Raw genomic sequence first — 24,028 nt, 5'->3', positions numbered from 1 at the left:
AATCACAGAATTAATGAAAGTAATAAAAAACCAAATTAAAGTAAATATCATTTAGCACGATAAAGCCCGGATTTAACCACCAAACCAATGTGAAATTTATAAATATACATATCATTTACCATATAATCATTGTCATTATCTAATATAGGAGGGTATTATATGTACTTGTTATGTTGTATCTTAGACTATGAAAATTCACCTTTTTTGATATGCGATTTTAATACCAAACCAATTTGCTGGCATAACTACATATTTATAAACGTCAATAATCACTGGGTTTTTGTTAACATTTTTTTTATGGAATTACAAGTGTATGTTTAGTTATTATTAATTTAATAATATTTATTTTTAATAAATATATTAATTAATTTAAACCGCGAAGATAGCAAACAGCTTGATGGAAAGACTCTAGTCCCGAAGAAATATAGAAAATGATTGGTATAGAATACCACCTGTTTTGATACATTGGCACGAAGTTCCAGCCATCCAGATATATTCAGCATTGTCCTGTCGTCCTGGTATGGTAGAAATGCAGGCGGTAATTTTAAAGAAGAGCAAGTTCTGGCATCTGATGGAGTCGTATTGGTTTTACCATTTACTGTGGAGACGTTGGGCATACAGAGCCCAGAAGCCAAAAGTTTTTTAACGGATATTGCAGCACGGCTCAGCGAGGTTATGGCGATTCAAATAAGAGAATGCTGCTAGTATCTTGGGAAACACTGGCTCGATGTGCCGCATTGGTTAACAATGAGTGTTTATCTTAATGTAAATTCTTTTTGCAATAAATGAAAAAAAATTCTAAGGGTAAATAATACTATTTTTGAACATGGAAATTATTATTAAATTTCGATGGAATTTATTAAAATACATTTTATGGCTAGTTTAATAATGTACTACTATATGTTAATAAAGACTGTTTTATTACTATAAGTATATTACTGTTCTCAAAGAAATTATTTAAATTAATAAGATGTAACAATATACTTATAGTAATACTATATAATACATATATATAGTCATTATATTATGAATGAATAAAGCTTACTATGCATATGTACCTACATATGCATAAGTACCTACTTATCAACTAAATATATTTGAAAGAACCTTCAATTAGCATATTGATTACAACTACAAATTGGAAATTAAGTCCAAAAACACTCTGAGGTAAGCATTAAATTAAGCTACTCATACTTAATCTTGTATTTAATTAATTAATATCGTATATCGAGAGTTACATTATTAAAGCAACGTTGTAGATTTATGTCGGTTGAAATTATGATACAAATAAATTAGTCTAGTGTTGGGTTATTTGTTTAATTAATGTTTGTACTCAGTTAATTCTGGATGTGGCTCTTCGGTTTCTTCAAAGGTACCATCACCACATCGATTAGCCCTGTTTGATACCATCGAAGGGGAGGCTGCCTTAACTGTAACAAGACATAGGTTTTAGTTAATTTTTAGTTAATTGGTATGGCTATCAGTCCGTTTAATGGAAAGTACGATCGTCGCTGATATACATGAATATCACCATAAACAAATCAACTAATTTTATTGTCTACTAGCTACCCACCTCGGCTTCGCACGGGTATACATGTATTATACATATTATACATTGCTCTTGAATCACTCTACCTATTAAAAACCTCATCAAATTCCGTTGCGTAGTTTTAAAGATTTAAGTATACATAGGGACAGACAGCGACAGCGACTTTGTTTTATACTATATAATATAAAGAAATAATAATGATGAAACAAGTTTTTACATAGACCTTTAACGGCTCTATACTTAGGTATATCTTTTTTATTGGGACGGTTTGGACTATTGTCAAGTGCTAAGACCTGTAATATTGCGATCTGTATAGATTTATTGTGCTCGCTTATTCATAATTCGTTACCTAGACTCGTGAGGGACCGGCATTGAAAGATATTCATAGGAGCAATGATTTTTATATCCTCAGGATAGAGTGTGTACTTTCCAAAAGAGATATTTCGTTTATGCGTGAGTGGGTTAGGTACAGCGTAGGGTAGTGGCGTTTTCTATTCTGCTTGCAAAATCTGCAGATTGATGTTAAGCTAAGGCCTAATTTTGCCATGTTTATTCAGTTTGTGTTGTCCAGTGCGGGCCCTAGTCATGAAATATGAATTTTGTTTTTACCAATGGACAAGTCAACTGTTTTTAATGACTATACAGTTTTTATATAGGTCTTTAACAGCTATATACTTGGAGATATACATTATTATACATGTTAATATAATTGAAAAGCACTACAGACATCTTGAAATGTTATTGCAATATTTGTGATAACCCTTATCCTGAGAAAGTTATGCCTCCGCCAGTAATAATTTCACTGTTATATGTTATTCTTCAAACACAAAATAGAAGTAAGATATGTATATGAATAATTTACTTGAATATGTACTTCAAAACGTAAAAGTAAATGAAAATAGTATTGAGTACTTGTATGAATATACAGAACTAAAATTTGCATCCTGAACAAACTAAAATTCAGAGCGTTATGAAGAAGCTTTTGTTTAAAATCTAGTTACGTTCGAGAATTTGAAATGAGGACATGCGCAGAACAACCGTTCTTGTATAAAACCTCCCAAATACCCCATATTACCTATTTAAACTGAGTGTGACACTTACACTGAGAGTGTTACATATTTTTTTTTTCAAATTAAGAAATTAGGGACAGTATTTAACACTTTACTAAAATATTTTTTTAGACGACTGGTGTGTTATGTATATGGAGGTTAATTAACACAAACACTCAATAGACGCTGTAAAGTAGAAACGAAACATTTACAGTGATTTATTTGAGCTTATACCTACTATATATATATATACATATATAAAGGGAAAGTGTGAATTTTGTGGGTTTATGCGAATGTAAGTAAATATATCCTGAATATATAACCGGGTGAAGTTGGGTTTAAGCCCTATTTTTTATATAAAATACCGTAAATGAATAATGGATAAAGTCGTGATAAATAATCGGTTCTTATTGAGACTTAATATTTCATCAATTCATAATTTGTATACGAATTTATTATGTTATAAAGTATTCGATTCAATCACTCCATTTATATAATTGAATGAAACTCAATTAGTGTTATTACTTTAGTAACGATATCTACTGTTTATATTATGATTACATAACATAATTGTGTTCAGTTATAATTGTGACTTCCTACCAGAAATTTCTCTTTGAAACAAAGTGTTTTATTTATATTGAGATAACGTAGTATTAACAGTCTCTGTTTCTAAGGGAGGAGGCAAATAAATATCTATATGATTGTTTTGCTACGGAATATATACTGATGACAGGTAATTCAATAAAGATAAAAAAGTACGTTTCAGTAATGAATTGTTATGTAAATAGCACCAGTACTCATGTCAATAAAGCAATTTGTAATGCTTAGTTGGTTTTGAGACAAAATTATGTGTCTAAATAATATATGTATGTCAGATGCTATATTATATAGAGATATTACTAGTTGTGTCCGCGGTTTCACCACCGCGTGAAGTTTATAATCTATATGTTATTCGAATGTTTACTGTTTTTGCTTGAAAGAAAATATCCATCATATTAATTATATTAATAATAATTATATACATTTATAGTTTTTAATATACATAATTATAATATATACTATTAAATTCTAAATTTAAATGTTTATATTATAAATCAACAGCCTGGGTGGTCTAGTGGTTTAGCATAGCGCTTTACTATCTGATGGTCGCGGGTTAGCTTGGGACTAGATGGCGTTGTGTGAATTGTCCTGAGATATTATATATTATATTATATTTATAAATATTTAAAACTTTTTTGTTCTATATTAAAAAAAAACTCAAAGTAGAAACATCCAAAATCAAATATTGATTACAATATTATTATCATCCTGTTTATTTATATTTCAATGCTATAAAAAGTAATATATTCGAGGTTCGCTTTTTTGACTAGAATTTATTCGATTCAGTAAACCCACTGTATTTTACATATTACTCCTACGTTTGTCCCAGGGGCCCGACAATGAATGTTTTATTTATTAATCTTGTGTAATAAACGCATTGAATAAATTTTGAAAACTTACGGTCATAGGCCCAGCCAATTTTAGAGAAAATATCTATAAATCTAGTAGACACATTGAATCTGCCAAGCTCTGAAGTGCGATAGTCCCATGGGAATACGTGATGGTAATTGTGCCAACCTTCGCCCAGTGCCGCTAGGCTCACCATTTGATTTTCAACGGACAGTATAAACCTGTAAATAAGTAGGCTATATTAGTAGACACCTAAATTAATAAATATTAGATACCTAATAGCTGTTTCTGTGGTTTCAGCTGCGTGAAATTTATAGCCTACTAACTGGCCCGCGCAATTTTATCATTTATTTGATATTTCTTTTGTGTTATATCTAAACTATATTGCAGTAAAGTTTCGTCAAAATCCGTTTAGTAGTTTTTGCGTGAAAATGTAACAAACATTTATCCATACTTACGAACTTTCGCGCATATAATATTAGTAAGATGTATTGTGTTATTCTATTGTGAAAGCTATTGTAGACTTTCATTAAAATACATTCTGTAATTTTACCATGATAGAATAACAAATATCTGACCATCCACCCACACTCACAAACTTCTTTTTTTATAATATTACTAAGACTATTGCAGATAAGAAAGCGAGTGAATGAGCGACACTTTGATGTTCGAGTCGAAAGCGAGTTGTCTCAAAACACACGTGTTGGAACGCGTATTTTCTATTGAGTGACATAAATATTATTAAAAAACCTGTTATTTTGTATATTAATGTATAATATCGAATAACTTAAAACAATCAAAACATGCCAAATTATAAAAAAATCATATGAAAGATATTATTTTTAATGAAATTTGAATTTTAATAGCCATGGATATTCTGCGTTCCACCTCTAATTCAATTTTGTACTTTTAGAATCGGATTGAACATATTTCATAAAAAGAAATCAATGTCAGATGTCGATAAATAAGTAGTTAGTCGTATGTTGGTTAAATGGTCGGCATTTTTTAACAAGATTGCTGCAAACTATTGAACAGGTTATTTTATTGAAAAATGATAACGATTATTTTATCACGGTAATCCTATTACATGTATACATACATACACATACAACTACGAGAAAGTCACTTCCATTGGAATAAGAAAAAGTTTGATTATTTTTATCGAAGCGTTTGAAGATAGAGACGTTATGTGGATATTACTAATCTATTAAGAACTTAGAAACAAGTTAAACAAGCTTATCTGGAACGTCTAGTGTAGACTTTATAATCTATTTAAAGATATATATCCATTACATAATAGATTACATTTAAATTTAGCGTAATTTGTACAAATAATTTGTATATACTCTAGTTTTGAAAATCGTTATTATTAAAATAGCTTACTGTAGAAGATTATCAAAATAAATAATAATTAAGACGAAACAAATATTGACCCTTACCTATCATAAGGTTTGTTGCCCCACAGGTGGGCGAAGCTATTAACACAGTAAGCGACGTTGAGTGTGATAGTAAATCTGGTTACGAAGCTGATGACGAAACTGATGAGTAGGCTCTCATTCCAGTAGTACCACGGTATCCACACTGGGAGTATTATGTTCAGTAATCCGAATGAAGGAATGAAGATCCTGAAGCGAAGAAATGAAATAATTTAATTAAATAAAATTATTACAGTAATTGCTAATACGGGTCAGTTCCTTCCGCCACCCTCCACTGTTACGTGTTATCAACAATTATATATTTATATGTATATTAAATCTATACACGAGCTCTAATAATGGATTATAATAGAATTTGCTTTTTATAATAAGTACAGTGTTTTATGCCTTTCTTACCGTTTCGAGTATCTATTTCGCTACTAGTATCGTTTATTTCACCGGGTTATACAAATAAATAAATAATTCATGAAAGCCGACGTTTTAGATTTCGTTTTCTTCACAATTAATTCACATTAATTAATTTCCCTTATTTAGTACTATTACATAACTGGATACATTTCTTTATGTAATACACTTTTTATACTGTGTTTTATAACAATAATATATATAAAACGATATTTATCTTTATAACTAATCTGTTTTCGTACTATTTCCTACAGTATACACGGCGTGGTGTTTACATAGTATAGTACTTAGTATCTATCTAATAATACACGGTTTCTTAGCTTAACAGATTCACAGAAAATAAACATTTATTAATTACATACGGACATACTGAATCACTATCAATTTGATCAATTTCGCGATTATTAGTGTGTTGTTGCGATTCGTTTTCGCCTACATCATGCATGAGGCATCTCGATTGGGCCTTGAACGTAATCATGGTAACACTCGACTTTCATATTACTAATTGAAATTCAACGAATAAAATAATTTAGAATACGTGGAAAATGATACATAGGACTGAAGTCAAGTAATACTTTTTAAGAAAATTTACCTTATATATTCCTAATATTAATAAATTAAAGCCATTTTAAATATAATAACATGTTAATCTCTATTGAAGGCTGTAATAATGATAGAGAAAAGATATTCTAGGTTTTAAGATAAAACAAAAGGTTGTGTTTTATATACGAGATTAGATTTTTTCAAACTACGTTAAAATAATTTTTATTGTATTTATATAGCGATATTGCATTATATATTCGTAGCGGTTGTGCCTCATATAGAAACATCATCGTGATATCTAGATAGAATAAAAAAAATATGCTTACATCTTTTGTATTCTCACGACGGGATCAGCCATGAGATCCAGTGATGTCTTTTGTAGCGCTATCCGGCGGTTCTCTACCGCAGGGTGAGGGGTGAGGACTAGCCAACCCACGTGAGCGAACCAAAACCCTCGCCGTACATCGTGAGGATCAGCAACGGTCTCGGAGTATTTGTGATGCACACGGTGATCTAACGCCCATGTGTAGATGTCCCTCTAGAACAAAATGTCATCACATATTATATTGTCAACCATATGCAATTTTTTTATTTCAGCTGTTTTTATATGTGTATGTTTTATATGTGTTACCATCTCACAGGAGTAAAATGTGGAGGACTCAGAGGGCTTAGGGCTCTGTGCCATGTAATTTCACCCCCATATTTCATCATTTAAAAGAAAGTACAGCGCATGTTCCTTGTAAAGCAAGCTGCTTTGAGGCTGAAATATATGAGATAGAGGGGCGATTTTTACCGAGTTTACATGTAAAAAGTAAAGGTAAAGTAAAAATAATTTTAGTCTTATGTAAGAGTCTCGTTTTTATTTATGTATTTTGATGATTTCCTTTAAATTTGAAGGATTGTACTAAATGCAATTTTATTAAGTTTGATATAAAAATAGTTTAATTTGTACTGATATCTCTTATAAATATACACTATGGTCAATCTGTAGAGTATATTATTTTTTTTACAAGTTATGTTTATTCAAGTTATTTTTCTCCAACAAAATATCTTCCGTAAGTTCGTTTTCCTTCCGTCTCGGTGTCACGCTTATTTCTACGTACTCTATCAACTAGCGATATTGACATCTGTCAATATCTATCTAGATATAGCACGAAAAATCGAGTCGATCACAAAAGCAGCCGAATAAGAAACCGTTCATGCAAAAGTAGAAGGTATAGGGCGACCCTCTATACATACTAGATGGACCGATAACTTCAAAAATGTTACTGGGAATAGATTCACGCAAGTGGTCCCAAAAGTTGTACGGAAGGGGTCCATGGGCGAGATTTATGTTTAACACAGTTAAAGTTAAATAGATGTCAGCGAGGGTAAATTATAATAATGTTAAAATAATGTATGTAGAGAAGAAAATAATAAAAATGTTGTGAACCATAATAGTACTACACGTTTTAGTTTATTGCTTAAAGTAGTATTGAATTCTTTTATTAAAGAAATAATAATCATATACTATTACGACTATTATCTCCAATAGGTTAGTCGAAGGTATTGTCAACTGTCGATGTCGTAGTGATCGAAACACTTGACATAACCCTATCATGTTGAATTCGCTTTATTGGAAGCGAGCCTACTCTCGTCCCTCATAATTTGTTTGTTACTGAAGTTTTTACCATCGTATAGTCAGTTGGAATTATAAATTGATATACAAAGTTTATTGGTGTCAGAAGAATTCAAATTAACGGTCTAAAACTGATTGTAAAACACTAGGACTGATTACTATGGTTCAAATTTAATGATTATTGTCTAATATACATATAGTGTAACACTATATATAGAGTTTATGCTATCAATCTGTGTAAAAACTCACTTCCTTCATATGAAGGATATATATCCATACGTGTAGAAATTTTATAATTTAGTTTTGTTAGGTTTTTGTTACGTTTAATTTTTAGATTAAGATATTGGATATTTGGAATGAATTAAATTTTAACTAGAAAAAATGTCTTCAAGTAACATAAAAACAAAGAACTAAGAAGAAAACTCTATAGTAAACTCCATTTTAAGTACAAGTGCTTTTAATTTTTAATTATAATATAATTAAAGTCTTTTACAGTAAGTGCCATTATAAATTTAACTCATAAATCGGAAACTTATCACATTTAAGTTATAAGACCTAAATGAATGGCTAATTAACATCCACTGAATTAATTATTATAAATCCTAAACAGCAAAATGTATAATTAATGTGATCAAAAGCATTAATATGGTATCAAATTTCATACTTATCCAAAATATAATAATTATATTGTGGTAATTAACCTATAGTTAACTTTTAGGAGTATCGGCTTTCAACCTTCATCTAATTTAAATATTTGAGTAACTATCTCCAAAGTCCGAGGTGTAAATCTTATCAAGGCGGCACGCACTTCACTAAATTATAAAGTTTGTTTACAAAGCTTATCATCAAGTGTTTATCATAATATTAAAATATAATAAAATTATAAAGTAGGTCTGGGTTGTGTCTTTATGATTATAAAGATAAATATTTGTAATATTAATGCAGATATAATTTAAATTTTAATCTGGCTGAGCTTTAGACTGTGCTTATTAACGTACCTGTCTCGTTTGTCAGTTAATTCATATGATCAGCTGAAAAGATAAGCATGGATGTGGGAAGGTTGTATTTTCTACAGGTTTCTTGTATATTAGCTTCATTTATGACATCGCTAAGTTTTATATGTTTCAGGTTTTGAAGAGTTTACGACTATAAAGAACAAAATTCTGACCAAGATTCAGACAAAGAAACAAAGTGAAAATATGAAAAATAATGTTGAACTTTCATACTACTTGATCACGTGATCGTTAATTTTATATGTAGACTAGCTGACTCGTTGTTTTGCCATATAAATTAATATCTCTATTAAAAATAGGTGTTGGTGATAGAAGGGTGAAAATTTTTAATCACACACAATAAAAAAATTTATAAAAAATTTTTTGCCCAAAAAATTAAAAAAATAATGTTAGGGGTGGATAACCCTTATACCTTAGGAGTATTAAAAATAGATAGTATCCGTTTCTCAGACCTACTGAATATGCATGTAAAATTTCATAAAAATCTGTCAAGCCTTGGAGGAGTTTCGGAGAAGTATGGTAACTAACATTGTGACACGATAATTTTATATATAAGATTTTTAAAAATAATATTAATTTTCATTGACTTACGACTTACATACCTTTTAGTACTAAAACTCTTCCATCGTCTGAAATAAAATTATTTTACGAACTACTAGTAGAAAATAATTCGTACAATTTTATTACCAATTTTGTCATAGTATTGTTATATGGGTGCTACACCCATAACGGATGGAAAGTTTTATAGAACAGACTACATAAATGTAATAGAGAGATCCAAAGGTCATTGACATTTAATTTCATTTCTGAGTTTTGTGTGTATACTTTTTTGTTTTATGGACAATAAATATTTTCTAATACATTTTATTCTATACTTAAAAAGATTTACAACAAATTATTACAGACATTACTGTAGCATGATTTTTGTTAAAGGAAAATACATGTTATATATATTATGTTATATGAAGTTTCATAAATGGACCTACATTTATGGAACTTCATATAACATAATATATCCCAAAATATACCTGTATAAGATAACCTGAGGGAAAGGGATTGTTAGTCATGTGGACTGTTGAACCCATTGCTAGCTCCACGCGATTTCCCCATCATGAAACCATACTGGAAAATTTGTCATGATGGGCTAACTGATCTCACCACATGTTCATATTATCAGTCATATCAATACTGGTGCCCCGTCAGCGTAAACGAGTTAGGGAGGGGAACCCAGAAACATTCCATTATCATTAATTATAAAAAATGCTAAGCTGATCACTTTCAATTCATTTTAAATAATATTTATAATTGTTATCAATATTTAGAGTATTTTATAATAATTTCAATATTTCCTTTTACTAAACTTATGTTTACTGTTCACTAGATATAATAAAAGTGACCTCGTCAGCAAATGAAGCCAATTGTTCCAGTTAACCCTATGTCGTTTCTTGTGGTGACCTTTTGCAAGATACATTATATCATTTTGTATTGATACGAATTTATGTAAGAATAATATAATATTATTATCCTTCAAGACTATGAGATAGGATAGTCAGAGGCATCTGTTTTAGGCATTAGTATCTGTTATGTACAAAAGTGTAGTGACATGTCCCTCTTTTCCCTGAGAATATTTGATTTAATACAAAAAATATAATAAAACTAATAGATACATACTGCTGAAATAACAATTAACTTTTTATAGGAGCAGATAAAAATGAATGATAACAAAATTATACAGTACATCAACCCATGGCAACAGACAAATTCTTCCTTATTTAGTTACATTATTTATACGCCTGAATAAGTCAGACGTAAATCGATTGAAAACGACATTGAAATTGATCAAAGAGACTGGAATAATATTGTTATAAACTCAATTAATATTGTCATTAATGAATTTCCCATCTAAATTTTAAATAAAGTAGGTGTTATTGAATAAACACGGGGAAGGGAGTAGAAGTTTATAAAATAAACAATACGTCTACAAAGTAAGCAGATATAACAAAACTTGCGACAGTTTTGCAATCACGTCAACATAATAATAATTAAGCATTGACAAATGAAGACAGTGTAGGTAATGTTTTCCATCTCTGATTTCACTACGAATACAAAGTGACATCATGACGGTGTCATCCATACTTATATGTATGTACATGTGTACACAGCAACAGTACAATACCAGAGTATAGAACAGATCCTACGTAGGATGGCTAATGGTATACTATACATTACTTTGATGTAATTATAACACACAATTAGCCATGCTACGGACATATTATATTCCGCAACTTGTTTTATGAGTTGCTGTAAACCACAGTGCCGAATTTGTGAATTAGTAAATAAAGGTAGTCTATATTGTTGTCTAGACAATGCTTTATCTGTATACTACATTTTATTGAGATGGTGATTAACACACATGATTACAATGAATTATAACACAAGTAAAAGAGATTCCCAGCGGTATGAGCGTGTCAATTGCAAATATAAATATGACTTAAGTTATCTGATATTGCAGTTTTGTAGATATTATTACCGATGCCAGGATTAACCACTAGTCTACAAACAACAATGTTTTGCATAAAGATCGATTGCTTTCAATATGGCATAGGGTGTGGTGATATATAGGTGCTTAGTTGAGGTGGTCTGAGGTGGCAACTAGGCTGCGATGGCGTGATACTGCTTGTAAACACGCCAGGCAGCAATCAATAAACCTGAGACCAGTACATCAATATTGCAACCACTAGGTTTAATGTACTGGCGAATTATACATAGTAAAGATTACGTAAACACACATACCTATCTGTAGGTTTAAATATCTTAATATATATATCATAATTTGATGATTATTAAGTACCTTTTAGATGTGCTATCATTCTCATCATCATTCATCGTAGTAATTAATAGCAGTTCCAGTTTTTAGGCTACTATTAAAAGGATTATTTTTCTTTCCTTCATATCGTTTTCTCGATTAATACCACGAGTTTCGGGTCCAAGACAGATATGGTGGCAGGCAGAGGTCATGAACATTATGTTACGAAGAATCTGGCATATATTACGAAAATAATCTTACCTAGACCTGTTTATTGTGAAGTTTTATCGATATAGAAAAGGTCTTTAACGGCTAAATTTGATATGCATTTCTGTTAGTAAAGGTATATTTTATTCTAATACGAATCAAATCAAATGAGAGAAGAAACAACAATAAAATCTTAGAAACTGTAGCAATCATAGATCGTTACTACCCCAGTTCTCTTACAAACAGATTAATGCTGTATACATGATTTCTGTAGGCTAGGAGGAATACTTTGATGGTACTATAGGTAGAGCATAAATTTTAAATAATAATAATAATATTTTTTTTATTTCATCTCCACAAATTACATAATTTTAGTTTTATTATATAAACGCTATCAAATAAAAATCACAAATATAATTTGTGGGAAATCTAGCCCAAACTAAGCCATAGCCTGTAACTTAGACACCAGGTCTCCCCTTCATATAAATTAGTTATACATCTAGTTTTAAGTTTAAACGTGGAGTGCATTGAGCATGTGTGTGTCTGTGTATGTGTGTGTGTGTGTGTGTGTGTGTATGTGTGCGTATGTGCGTATGTGTGTATGTGTGTGAGTGAGTGATCTATGATAAATGAGTACAAAGTTAACTTTTATTTCCTACAGCTACTAATAGATGGCGTTCAAGGTATATTTAATAATTTATTGCGCGCAGACCACACTTAGACTTGAATTTATGATACGAAGATTTATAATACGTCACCTGTGCTCGGCTTTTTTGGTTAATTTAGTACTGATGTAAAGATTATGTTGTTGATAACTGAAGCAAAATCTAATTCGGTTAAATGTAACTTTGCCGAATTAATTACGTCATTATTGGCGTCATAATGGCGAAATCTAACAAATTAACATCGATCCAGTAATTGGATTTTAACAAATTGATTAACGTTCTTCTATATAACTGGCTATTACACCATCGGCTTCATTTCATTATACTAATCACTCTGCGAATTTCGATTATTTCTAGACTTAGAATATATATAGAAAATATTTTGAAAATAAAAGTATCGAGTAATATACGAGTAACATCCTGTTCTTGCTACGTATGAATATCCTTCAATTCTTGTCCCTGACGGGTCTAGGTAGCAAACTCTGAAAAAGGGCAAGCACAATGGATCTATGTAGGTCGCAGGGCTACAGGTGACACCAACTGCTGACAATAGCTTAAACAACCATTAAAGAAAAAAATAATGCTATGAGTTAGAAGATACGAAATGGGACATGATTACCAGCTTGCAAGGTCATTTATTAAAAAATTAAGGAAGAAGAAAGAAACCATGATGGATTGCAATATGGACCTTGTGGAGGTTGATTTGATATGGGGCGCTAGTCTAATAGGGACTATACACCTATATCAGGTTACTGTCTAATAAACATATATATTTTTTATAGGAGCTCAAGAAATGGTGCTATGCATTGCGCTGACAGGTTTCTCCTCCAGTATCAACCAATATTGTCCCGTTGCTGATATTTTTTTTCCGTATTTTCTCTATTCAGTAATACTATCAGTACGCCTTTATTTTTCAGATCTTAGGTATATTTTATAATACTTACACCTAAATGGATATAGTATATAATGAAACTTAATTCAATATCTGCAGCCATTTCACGCCCTAATGTACTCGGTGTCGCGCGACTATACCTACTTTCACCTTTATACTTCGTCTTCTATTTAGGTTAAACATTTTAGCGGCCGCTTGGCAGCCATACTGACATTTGACATTTTTCAATTTGGGTCCTCTTAACGTACATATTATATCTACTGACGACCTCGGTGGTCTAGCGGTCTAGCACACCGCTTTACGACCGATGCCGCGATGGTCGGTTCGATTCCTCGCACGGTACAAACATTTGTATTCATGAGTATGACTGTTTGTATCGATCTGGGTATTTTCTATGTATAATATGTATATATTTACAAAAAACAATCTATATGTATGTATCAGTTATCTAGTACCCTTTAGCTAGCTTAACTTGGGACTCGATGGCGCTGTTTTAATTGACCTCAGATGATTATGATTATTATTATTATTACTGTAATACCTACAGTAATCTTTAGGTGCGTTGAGAGGGTTACAAGTACAAAAAATTTGTCACGTATTTTGAAGAATGATTGTTTTCGATGACAGTAATTGTCCAAAATGAATAATAATTTGTGGATCACAAATATAAAAAAAAATTAAAGTCAATGCGTTAATTTGATTTAGATAACGTTCCACTCTTAATTATATAAAATGTCCTACTTGAAATTAAAGGTTTAGAGAGTACTGGAATTTCAAGTTCTATTCTTGAATATCAAGTATGTATTTATAGAGCTTTAGACAACAATTTAACCATTCCTTTCTGATTGTGTTTACACTGTAGAATTAGACATTGTCGTCTGTTTCACAGACGACAATGTCTTGCCTTTATAATGTTTATTAATTATCTGTAGGTTTAAATATCTCAATGTTATTAAAATGATTACAATAACAACTCATTAATAACTCAGTATTGAAAATATATATGTCTCATTCATAATTTGACAATTGACAAAGATATGGCAGGAGCTGAATTGTTATCTGAAACCTTTACTAGGTGATCGCCTTTTTCGTCTGAATCATTTATTTACGAGTATTAGCTGGAACTTCGTCTGCGTCACATTTTCCCCGTTCTTGCAACATTTTTCAGTACAGTTCCCTTCCTCATAGCATATCTTACTCCATAATTTAAGAGATATATATATATATATCTCTAAAAGAATTTTCAGGATCGGATTAGTGCTAGAGATTAACTTGAACTACTAGCACACAAACGATACCTCTGAACTAATATTATAAAGCTAAAGAGTTTGTTTATTTGTACGCGTTAATCTCAGGAACTACTGGTCCGAATTGAAAACATATTTTTGTGTTGGATAGTCCATTTGTCGAGTAAGGCTTCAGCTATATAACAGTACACTACGACCAATAGGAGCTGTAATGAAAAATATTGCAAAAGGTGGGGAAAGAAAATGTAGACGAGGTTGCGCGGGTCAGCTAGTATTAGTGTAAGATTCATTTCAGGAAGATTAGCGGTGTAATTTTATATATTACTAATTCTATAGCAAGTATTCTATGCCAATAAATAATTACTCGCCAATGGAGAGATTACGAATGTAGTTATATGTCTTTTCGAGTGTAAGTACTTAGGTATTTCTATATCAAATAACAACCCCATCTTAAGACGACTATGGTAGGAAATGTCAAATTCTATGTCGTTAATCGGCCTAAGGTTTTGTGCGTACAGCCCACAGGAGGATGATATTAGCGTAAAATTGCGATGTCAGCGATATAGCTTAGTATTCGATTTTACTATGATTTATTATATTTTCTTTGTTTCTACAGATTACATTACGGATTATATTAAGCATTACTTCCGTCATAAAAATTAAAAGCTTAATTTTTGATGACGGATAATTCGTATGATACTCAATTAAAAGTTGAATATCATATGAATGTTTAATATTAATAATGCTTAATAGTGCGACTGACTGTAAAAGTAATCAATTTTCACTTGTACTTACATTAAGTAAATTGTTTTCCAAGTAGATAAAACAATATTTTTAATACGATATGTAATAAAGCGTATGATATGTATTCAAACTTCGTCACCTCACTTATATATGGATAGAGACATAAAAATGATTACTAATTGGCTTATCACCTGGCCAGTGATGGTGAACAGCACTGCTAGTAATATCCTGAGCGGTGTCCTCGCTCTATATGCCCGATGTGACCACAGCCTGTGTACTCCTGCTGTGATACCAAAGCCCGACGTGTAGATCGTCGCCAGAGCTGATAAAAAAAAACATTTTTATTTTATTATTTTTGTTTGTCAAGGTCAAGGTTGTAAAAGAAACTGATTATATTAAATTATGTCACTACGACAACATTTAATTATCTGTGATAATTGAGTGTATATAAAACAAAGCAAATACAAATACAGATTACATCATGAAAAATATAATACTTAATATGTAGCTGTACAATATAGTTATATATTTTTTATGATAATCATTATGTATTAGAGAACAAATTGAATAGAAACAAACAGTATTTAGATTTACATAGTAAAACAATTACTTGTATTTCGTATATATATATGTAGATATAATAATATATATTACATACTTTATATGTGTATAATGAACCTGACATCATTACAAAAAAAACCTTTCAAAAGTGATTAATAAAGAGTTGATTAATATATACATCATACGTAACTCTAAAAAATGGTTCTAACAAAAATTAATACACTTAGAAAATTCTGCTTCTCTTGTCCGTTCAAATATATCTTATCTATTTTACAATAAAAATAAAAAAGATATTTAAAGCAAATTTTTTATTTTTTTAATTAATAAGACCTCAATCAATGTAGTGATTAGTTCTGCAACTAGGTACACACATATTATTCACGTTGAAAAAGATTTAAACAGAGAATGTGATACTTTCGTTTCATAAACTACTCAATATTTAATCAGTCTTAAAAAAAAGTTAATATAAATAACGTGATACAGCTCAAAGTGCTAAGCATAAATCAAAATATCTGAACAAATATAAAAAAACAAACTTACACTAAAAATAACGTTCACAAAATTTACAGTAACAACCACAGATCGTAATTATTTAAACTAACGTATACAGTTCCAGTATATAGTACAAGACAGCCCATCGAAATAGCTGCCTTAAAAAAAAGAAAGAAATATACTAAACCATGTGAGTTTGTTGGTTTTACTATTCCCATTTAGGTAAATGGGAATAGTATCATCATAGTATCATTATTTTAATCTTTCTGTCATAAAAATAAAATGTAAAACAATGGTGATATGTAAATATTGACATGCCTGAGATATGTAGATGATGAACATTTATTTCTTTTGGATAGATGAAAAGGTGCGAGCGTCTCGTATTTATGTAACGCAGTATTATAATAAAGTGTATATTTGAATGACATTGTCACAAGTATGTACGAGAATGATAGTACATTCCATTCACATGATTAGGAATAAATGAAGTTCTTGTACTAATTGAATTAAAACGAATTTACATATAAGTATATATACATAATAATATATATATATACATTTTCAATTTTACTTTCCACTCATTCGGAATGCAGACTGACAAGAAGAAAAACAAGAAACTTGCTTACTCTTTTGAATATATGTTGTTCTCTGTAAATATATATTAACAAGGATTAGGGATGTGATAATCAACATAGATAATATTGTCAGTGTTATGAATTTTAAGTAAGATTTTTTCTACAAAATCTTTATTATCCTTTATAAACTTTCAATTTTATAACAATCACAATTTTGATATAAAGAGAAGAAGATATAGCGATAGTTAAGAAGTATGGAATAAAAACAAGAGTTTATCAAAATGTTTGTTTATTTATTTTGTTTTAATATATTGAAAATTATTGTTGCACAATATACAGAAAATAATATCTGAAAAACAAAGTAAATTTTGCACATATATAATATCTGTCTGTACAAGCAAAAATATAGGATAACACTATTTTTGAGGGACTTATTAACGTATTAGAACTCAAAACAATAATAGTTCAAGTATTTTGTTTGTCTGTGCCTTTATCTGCGTTAATTTCAGAAAGAACTTGATGAATATGAGGGCGGGTTGTATTACTACCAGAATACTGGTAAGCGTCGCATCGCAATATTTCCTATAATCGGTTTACAAACAAAAAAATATGGGTATTAAGTCGCGCCTCAGCCAGTAATATAATATATATACCAGTAGACCTATCTTCAATTTGTAGTTTAAATATTTTCGGGAAACGATAATACAGAATAATGAATTTTTAAAGCACTTTATAAAATAAACAACAATTTATCCCTTTCGATGAAACAAGTTGATCCCATTTGTTTTAGCAATTTTATTTTCCACTGTAATAATGAAATATTTTTTCGATGCAGGATTTGTACCAATACTTCAACATAATCCAAACAAATCTGTAGAATACTGAAGCGTTTGATGTTTCAGTCAGACTACATACTCGAACATATTTGTAAATATAGTAGTAGAAGATTTCATAAATAAATTATAGTAACAAGATTTTATACGGCGTTGTAAACATGACCTTCAGGTTTATGACTATCGGATCAGTATCTTCTGAAGACCATCTGCCAGCCAGTTGTTCATCTAGACAAAACGATCACAAGCTCGAGGGGATCGCATTATTTTAAAACAAAGATTATGTAAAAAAGGTTCATATATTATCTTAGTAGTTATATTGGCACCATTATTAAATTTTATAACATAATTATTTGCACTAGATGCGGGCAAGTACGTGCGAGCAAAATGAAAAATATACAACTTAAGTTATAATAACAGAGTTTTCTAAAAATCTTGTTAGTCAATTGTAGATGAAATAAAATGATATAATATATGATATATTTTTGAATTTTATCAATAAAAGTTTTTGATGTCTATATTTTAGTTAGTGTAAATGGGCCTTGAACCTTTTTATAATTTCAGATTTAAGAATATTGTTGCAGCTCTTAGATATTACACATCACATAATTATTTTAATATCTTTCTGAATCAGTTAGGACTCTATAGGTACTGACAAAGTTAAATTGAATACTATCTACATTATGGATTCTCATTCTATAATTCATATTAATTTTTGTTATAAAATAAGCAACTTATATTACTCATATTACAGAAAGCAAAATCCTAATAACAATATACCTACTCACAGATGGCCTAACATTTTTTTATCCAAATTTATTCTATGGAGATAGCAGATATTAGCTTTTATTTTATAGGTATTTGATGTTTAATTTTAAATATGTAAATTGACTATAGGTAATATCTACACATCTCACGAAGCTCCCAACAGTAATTTAAATTGATGAATACAGTCGTTTCTCGTAATAGAGTCCAATGAGTCGGCAACCATCGGAATAAAATTGCGTCTTTGTAATTTCAAATGATTAGAAATGTTTGTAATAATTTTAACAATATGAAATAGGTACATTTCGTATTTCCTTTAATCGAATGATTATAAAAATGATGTAATATAACATCATTTTTATAATCACCTGTACGATACAATACGAAAAGAATGTTTTCAGAATATATAAAACATGTGTATTTTAATCTAAGGCCCTGCCAAACGATTTGTTGTCACTTACTACCTAATATTGCTATATGTGATATGAAAAGATAATATAGTAATTCACAGATTCAGTAAATTTTCTTCCTCATAAGTCAACAGAAATAAATTATTATACGAGAAAGTCGGACGTAAGACTACATAATGCTTTTACCCCTTTTCTTTTTTAGGACGTTCTAATATGGTTACAAATAGTTGTCTTAATAAATTTATAGCGGACAATAAGGGTACGGGTACGAGTGAGTTCGGAAAATGCATGAAAATATCCTTAAAGCTTCAAAATAAATTTATAAGACTTTGATATAGCTATTTAGAGACGGTTGAAAAGTTAGTAAATCAAAATGGTAATCATTGAAGCTGTATGAAAGTCGAAGTAATTTCTTTTGGCTGATAATAAATTTAGGTAGCTTGCATAGAACGCCAAATTCAATGGAATTACATAGATTTTAAAAGGTTTGTTTCTACTGATTAAATATAGCAATTTATCAATCGTAGTATCTATGATAACAATTATTAATTTTAAAGTGACTGAAAAGTGTTTCTTAGTATAAATAAATGTAAAATATAGTACTTACCAAATAACACAGTGTAAAGTTTCACCTCATTTGTCACTATAAGGAATAGTCCATATATTGAAACCAAATGTAGCGATATTTGTACTGTAAGATCTGGCCATTTAATTTGTGGCCTAAATTCCATAGCTTCGTATTTGCTTATGTCGAAGTCTGTTTCATTGTTTATTTTGTCACTAACATTGTCTCGCAACACTGAATTGTTATTATCATAGTTGTTTACACAATTATCACTTTTGTAATCACTAGATAGAAGTCTCATTTTTATTTGTGCATGTGTCGGGTCGTCGCACGCGTCCACGTTTTGTTGTGTTGGAGCCATTCTGAATAGTAAATAGAATATTATGTTAGAGTTTAAAACATACATAAATGAACCGTATCGTTTTCCAGTGTTATCTCCACTAAGATAATTTGAGTTTTCAGTAACGAATTTATTTGTATTTCTAATCCCGAACAGTGATTACTTTCGTAAAAAGTATTAGAAGAAATTGATGATCCAAGACGTTAGAATGTCTACTCTTATAATCGAGTCAAATAATTATGCATAACTTGACTTGAATGCACAATTCAAGTAAACTTTAATTTATCTCAATAAAATTAATTTCCATTTTACATTTGACCGATCCAATATTCAATTTAATAACAGTTGTAATTGATTAATTGTGAAATAATATAAAGGTATAGTATAGTAATATACAAAGGTATAGTAGTATTATAGGTCAAATTCTTTTTCTATTATTTAAAATTATTTTATAAGTCTCACTTGTCAATATCGATCTTTTATTCCAATACTCTCATGAAACAATTTTTAATTGATTACGTTTCGCACAGACAATCGCAGTGATAATTAGGTCATAACTTTTTAAATTGGGCAATAAAATATTTAATGGAGGCCTGATTATAATTTGATTATATTTGAAATCACCTATGTTAAAATTAATAAACATAAAATATATAAGATTTGAGCCGACTATGTTGAACAGTACGGCTAGACTATAAACAGGGCACTAAGTATTTTCCATAAGTGGTATCGCCACGAGTTTGTTTGTTTGTTTGTTTGGTTTAGTCATTGTATGCAGGTGTTAATAATCCAAGTAATCTTAACTGAATCATTAGGTACATGATTTGGTTTGGTTACAAATGGTTATCTAATGGGAAGGTGGCGTTAGTCAATAGACGAACTATATACATAAGTTATCATATCGTTATGTCTGTCAATATATTAGAGATATCCAAAGTGTTGTTCATGTGTGTAGGCAACGTGTGACGACGAATATTTGCACCGTGCGAGGAATCGAACCGGTGTGCTAAACCGCTAAACTACCTAGGCCGTCACATTATGTATATGACACATTGGTGGCAACTTATTTCTAAATGATGAAATAATTTTTCTTTTATATAGGTGCAGTGGTTTAAAGTATTCGGACATATTTTAAAACTATGATGTATCTACTGAATGACTCCTGATGGTAAGTGGTAACCGTCACCTATATAAAAGAATAAGTGTTCATGGTGTAAAAGTTAGGTATATATTTCCAAACTTAACACTACTATATAGTCGAGAAATACTTTCACGAGTACATGATGGAAAAACAAGATATCATATTTCGCGTCTGCAAATGTGCGGAATTCGTTTCGAGTATCGACATAGGTATTGGAATTAAAGACTACATATTGTTTTTTTACTGTTATCGTAAATCCATACTAAATTATAAATACTATAGTGTTTGTGCGTGAATCTATCTATTTATTGCCTTGTTATTACTAAACGATTAAAAGAATATTAAATTCCCGAGAGGCATGAGGTAGAAATAGTGAACAGTCGATGATGTAGTGAACGCAATACTTGACATGCCCACGTTTCGCTCGTTATATTTGAATACAACGGAGCAAGAGGTTAGCCTATCTAATTTATATAATGGGCTATTTACGCATAAGGTACTAATTCTTAACATACGTTGTTTTTTGTTGAAAGATGGAAATGTTAAATGTACGTTTAAAAATGTCAAGTATGTTAAAAATGTCAGTAATAACTAAATAGATCTTACTTACGCGTAAGTTTATGAGTATAAACGAATGGATGTTTGTTACTCTTTCACGCAAAAACTACTGAACGGATTTTGATGACATTTTACAGTAATATAGCTTACAGATCAGAATGTAAATAAGGCTATAAATTTCATGCGAATAAAACCGCGCGCAAAGCTAATATTATAACAATAATAAAGAAATCATTCTGATATATCCATCTGTTTCTATTTTATGACAAATCTATGATTTATGTTAGTCATGTATTACAGGTATTTCCTATATAGTTAATCTTATCAGAACTATTTTTCCAACTTATCATCTGTACAACAAGCAGGCCTATTTATTACATCATATTCATACGGTTTCATTTGAAATACTCATATGATTCAGCAGAACGATCCTTATATCTATACTAATATTATAAAGCTGAAGAGTTTGTTTGTTTGAACGTGCTAATCTCTTAAAATACTAATAACAATAGTAGCATTAAATTAATAACCTTTCTTCCATAATATATACGATAATTTTATTTAATTATTTGACACCGGTACGAGAAAGTTGTCATGCTGTCCAGTATAGGCCTCTCCTAGAGCTCGCCATAGAATGCGACTCTGCGCTTGTCTTTTCCAGGTATGTCCCACTATTTTTTTAATATCATCCTCCTATCTACGACGCTATCTCCCTTTCCTTCTTTTATATTGTCTCATGCAACAATCTTTAGCTGTACATCCGTATTCCTCCTATTTATATGTTCTGCCCACCTCCATTTTATTTTTTTAGTACTACAGTAAAAAATATGTGTGACTCTAGTTTTCTTAAAATAGTAATGAAGTTTTAAATATTCTTTTTAAATTTAACAACTCAATATTAGAAGATGTTTATAGGCATTTAATATCATGCTATAACTTTTAAGTTAGAGAGTAAAATAAATATTCAGGAGCAGTGCTAAGCGCAAGAAATATTAGCTCGGGACAGACAATGTAATGCTATCGAAGACATGGGATTCTTTTAAATTATACTGTGTACGGTAAAACATAGTAGAAACAGATTAGACCAATATTGATAATGTGAAAGCGTGTCTTTCGGTCTGTCTGTTTGTTACGATAAAATAGATGTTAGTACAACTTAACATGAAGATAGTTTGTACACGAGTAGTAATATATCAAAATATTGTTTAAAAAAAGAAGTCGCGTACTTGTTCGATTGATTCAACAGCTTACTAGAACATCTATTTATTTTCTGGTGAAGTCAGACGTAATATTTTAAGTATGTAGTAGGTATATGCTCGGTATAATCAGGTAAGGTACGCGGAGGAAAGAAATACCGATACAAACACGATTGGTATGTCAATATGTTTCATAAATATAAGAAATAACTAGAACATTGTATTATTTATTTATCAATTCGCCTATCTACTTAATTTCATTTTTAGGACAAAATAGACGAACGGTAAAAAAACACATTCACTATCAATATATTTTTTTTAATAATTGGTAGCTTATGCGATATATGTATATTAATGTATAATCTATATATATGTTATATTTCATTAAAATCCGTTGGGCTGTTATGTCCTGGCTGGCAGGCTGTATGTATGTGTAAAATGTAATAAATACATGCGTTTTTCCTATTAAGTTGTAGTAGGCGTTTGTTAATCATTGATTTTTATTGGAATTGTTACTTTTGATTGTTTATAATAAGTGGTTTGTGTCCATTTTTGTTAATAACGCAGCATTATTGCTACAAATAATGTCTTACAGACAATTCTGAAAAAAAAATGTTTTTTGGTCACAGCTACATGAAATTGACATAAATAAATACTAAAATTACCTAAATGAAGCAGTATACATTTCTGGGAGTAGGTATAAAAAATCTAGAGGTGACCATTGTTTTGAATTTACCAACAATAATTGTTCTATACAATTTCGTCTGCTCGGGAACAATTTTACACAGTTGGCAATACATAAGACACTAACAACAGCCTCTGACCTTGCATATCTACGTCACTCTCGTACTCCATACTAGTGAGAAAATGAATACGTGACGCCGACTACATGAATTTGAAATTAAACAGTGACTTTGTTTTATTTTCCACAGATTAAGAAATTATTATAATCTTTAATAGCTTTTGCAC

The 24,028-nt window shown here is 30.3% G+C and overlaps 1 protein-coding gene across 1 annotated transcript; it reads right to left on the bottom strand.

The window, feature by feature from the left end:
* Window positions 1-1,112: 1,112 nt before the first annotated feature.
* LOC131842838 (stearoyl-CoA desaturase 5-like) lies at window positions 1,113-20,851 on the bottom strand. The gene is made up of 7 exons (XM_059191406.1): window positions 20,627-20,851; window positions 19,867-20,186; window positions 15,815-15,945; window positions 6,758-6,969; window positions 5,487-5,672; window positions 4,099-4,268; window positions 1,113-1,430 (listed from the first exon to the last, which is right to left on the bottom strand). The coding sequence occupies exons 2-7, from the start codon at window positions 20,183-20,185 to the stop codon at window positions 1,321-1,323; spliced, it is 1,128 nt and encodes a 375-aa protein (XP_059047389.1). The 5' UTR covers window position 20,186; window positions 20,627-20,851; the 3' UTR covers window positions 1,113-1,320.
* Between the last annotated feature and the right edge of the window lie 3,177 nt (window positions 20,852-24,028).

Source organism: Achroia grisella, unplaced genomic scaffold, assembly GCF_030625045.1.
Source record: "Achroia grisella isolate CSIRO2021 unplaced genomic scaffold, CSIRO_AGI_Agris_v1 utg2547, whole genome shotgun sequence".
Classification (NCBI taxonomy): Eukaryota; Metazoa; Arthropoda; class Insecta; order Lepidoptera; family Pyralidae; genus Achroia; species Achroia grisella.
This window is presented reverse-complemented; position numbering and strand designations above follow the sequence as displayed.

What these genes read in the sequence shown, in the direction of transcription:
- LOC131842838 (XM_059191406.1), bottom strand. Translation starts at nt 20,185, where the DNA reads ATGGCTCCAACACAACAAAACGTGGACGCGTGCGACGACCCGACACAT. An exon ending in TGTTCACCATCACTGGCCAG is followed by an intron (nt 6,970 to 15,814) that starts GTGATAAGCCAA and finishes ATTTTGTTCTAG; the next exon opens with AGGGACATCTACACATGGGC. An exon ending in GTCGTGAGAATACAAAAGAT is followed by an intron (nt 5,673 to 6,757) that starts GTAAGCATATTT and finishes TCTTCGCTTCAG; the next exon opens with GATCTTCATTCCTTCATTCG.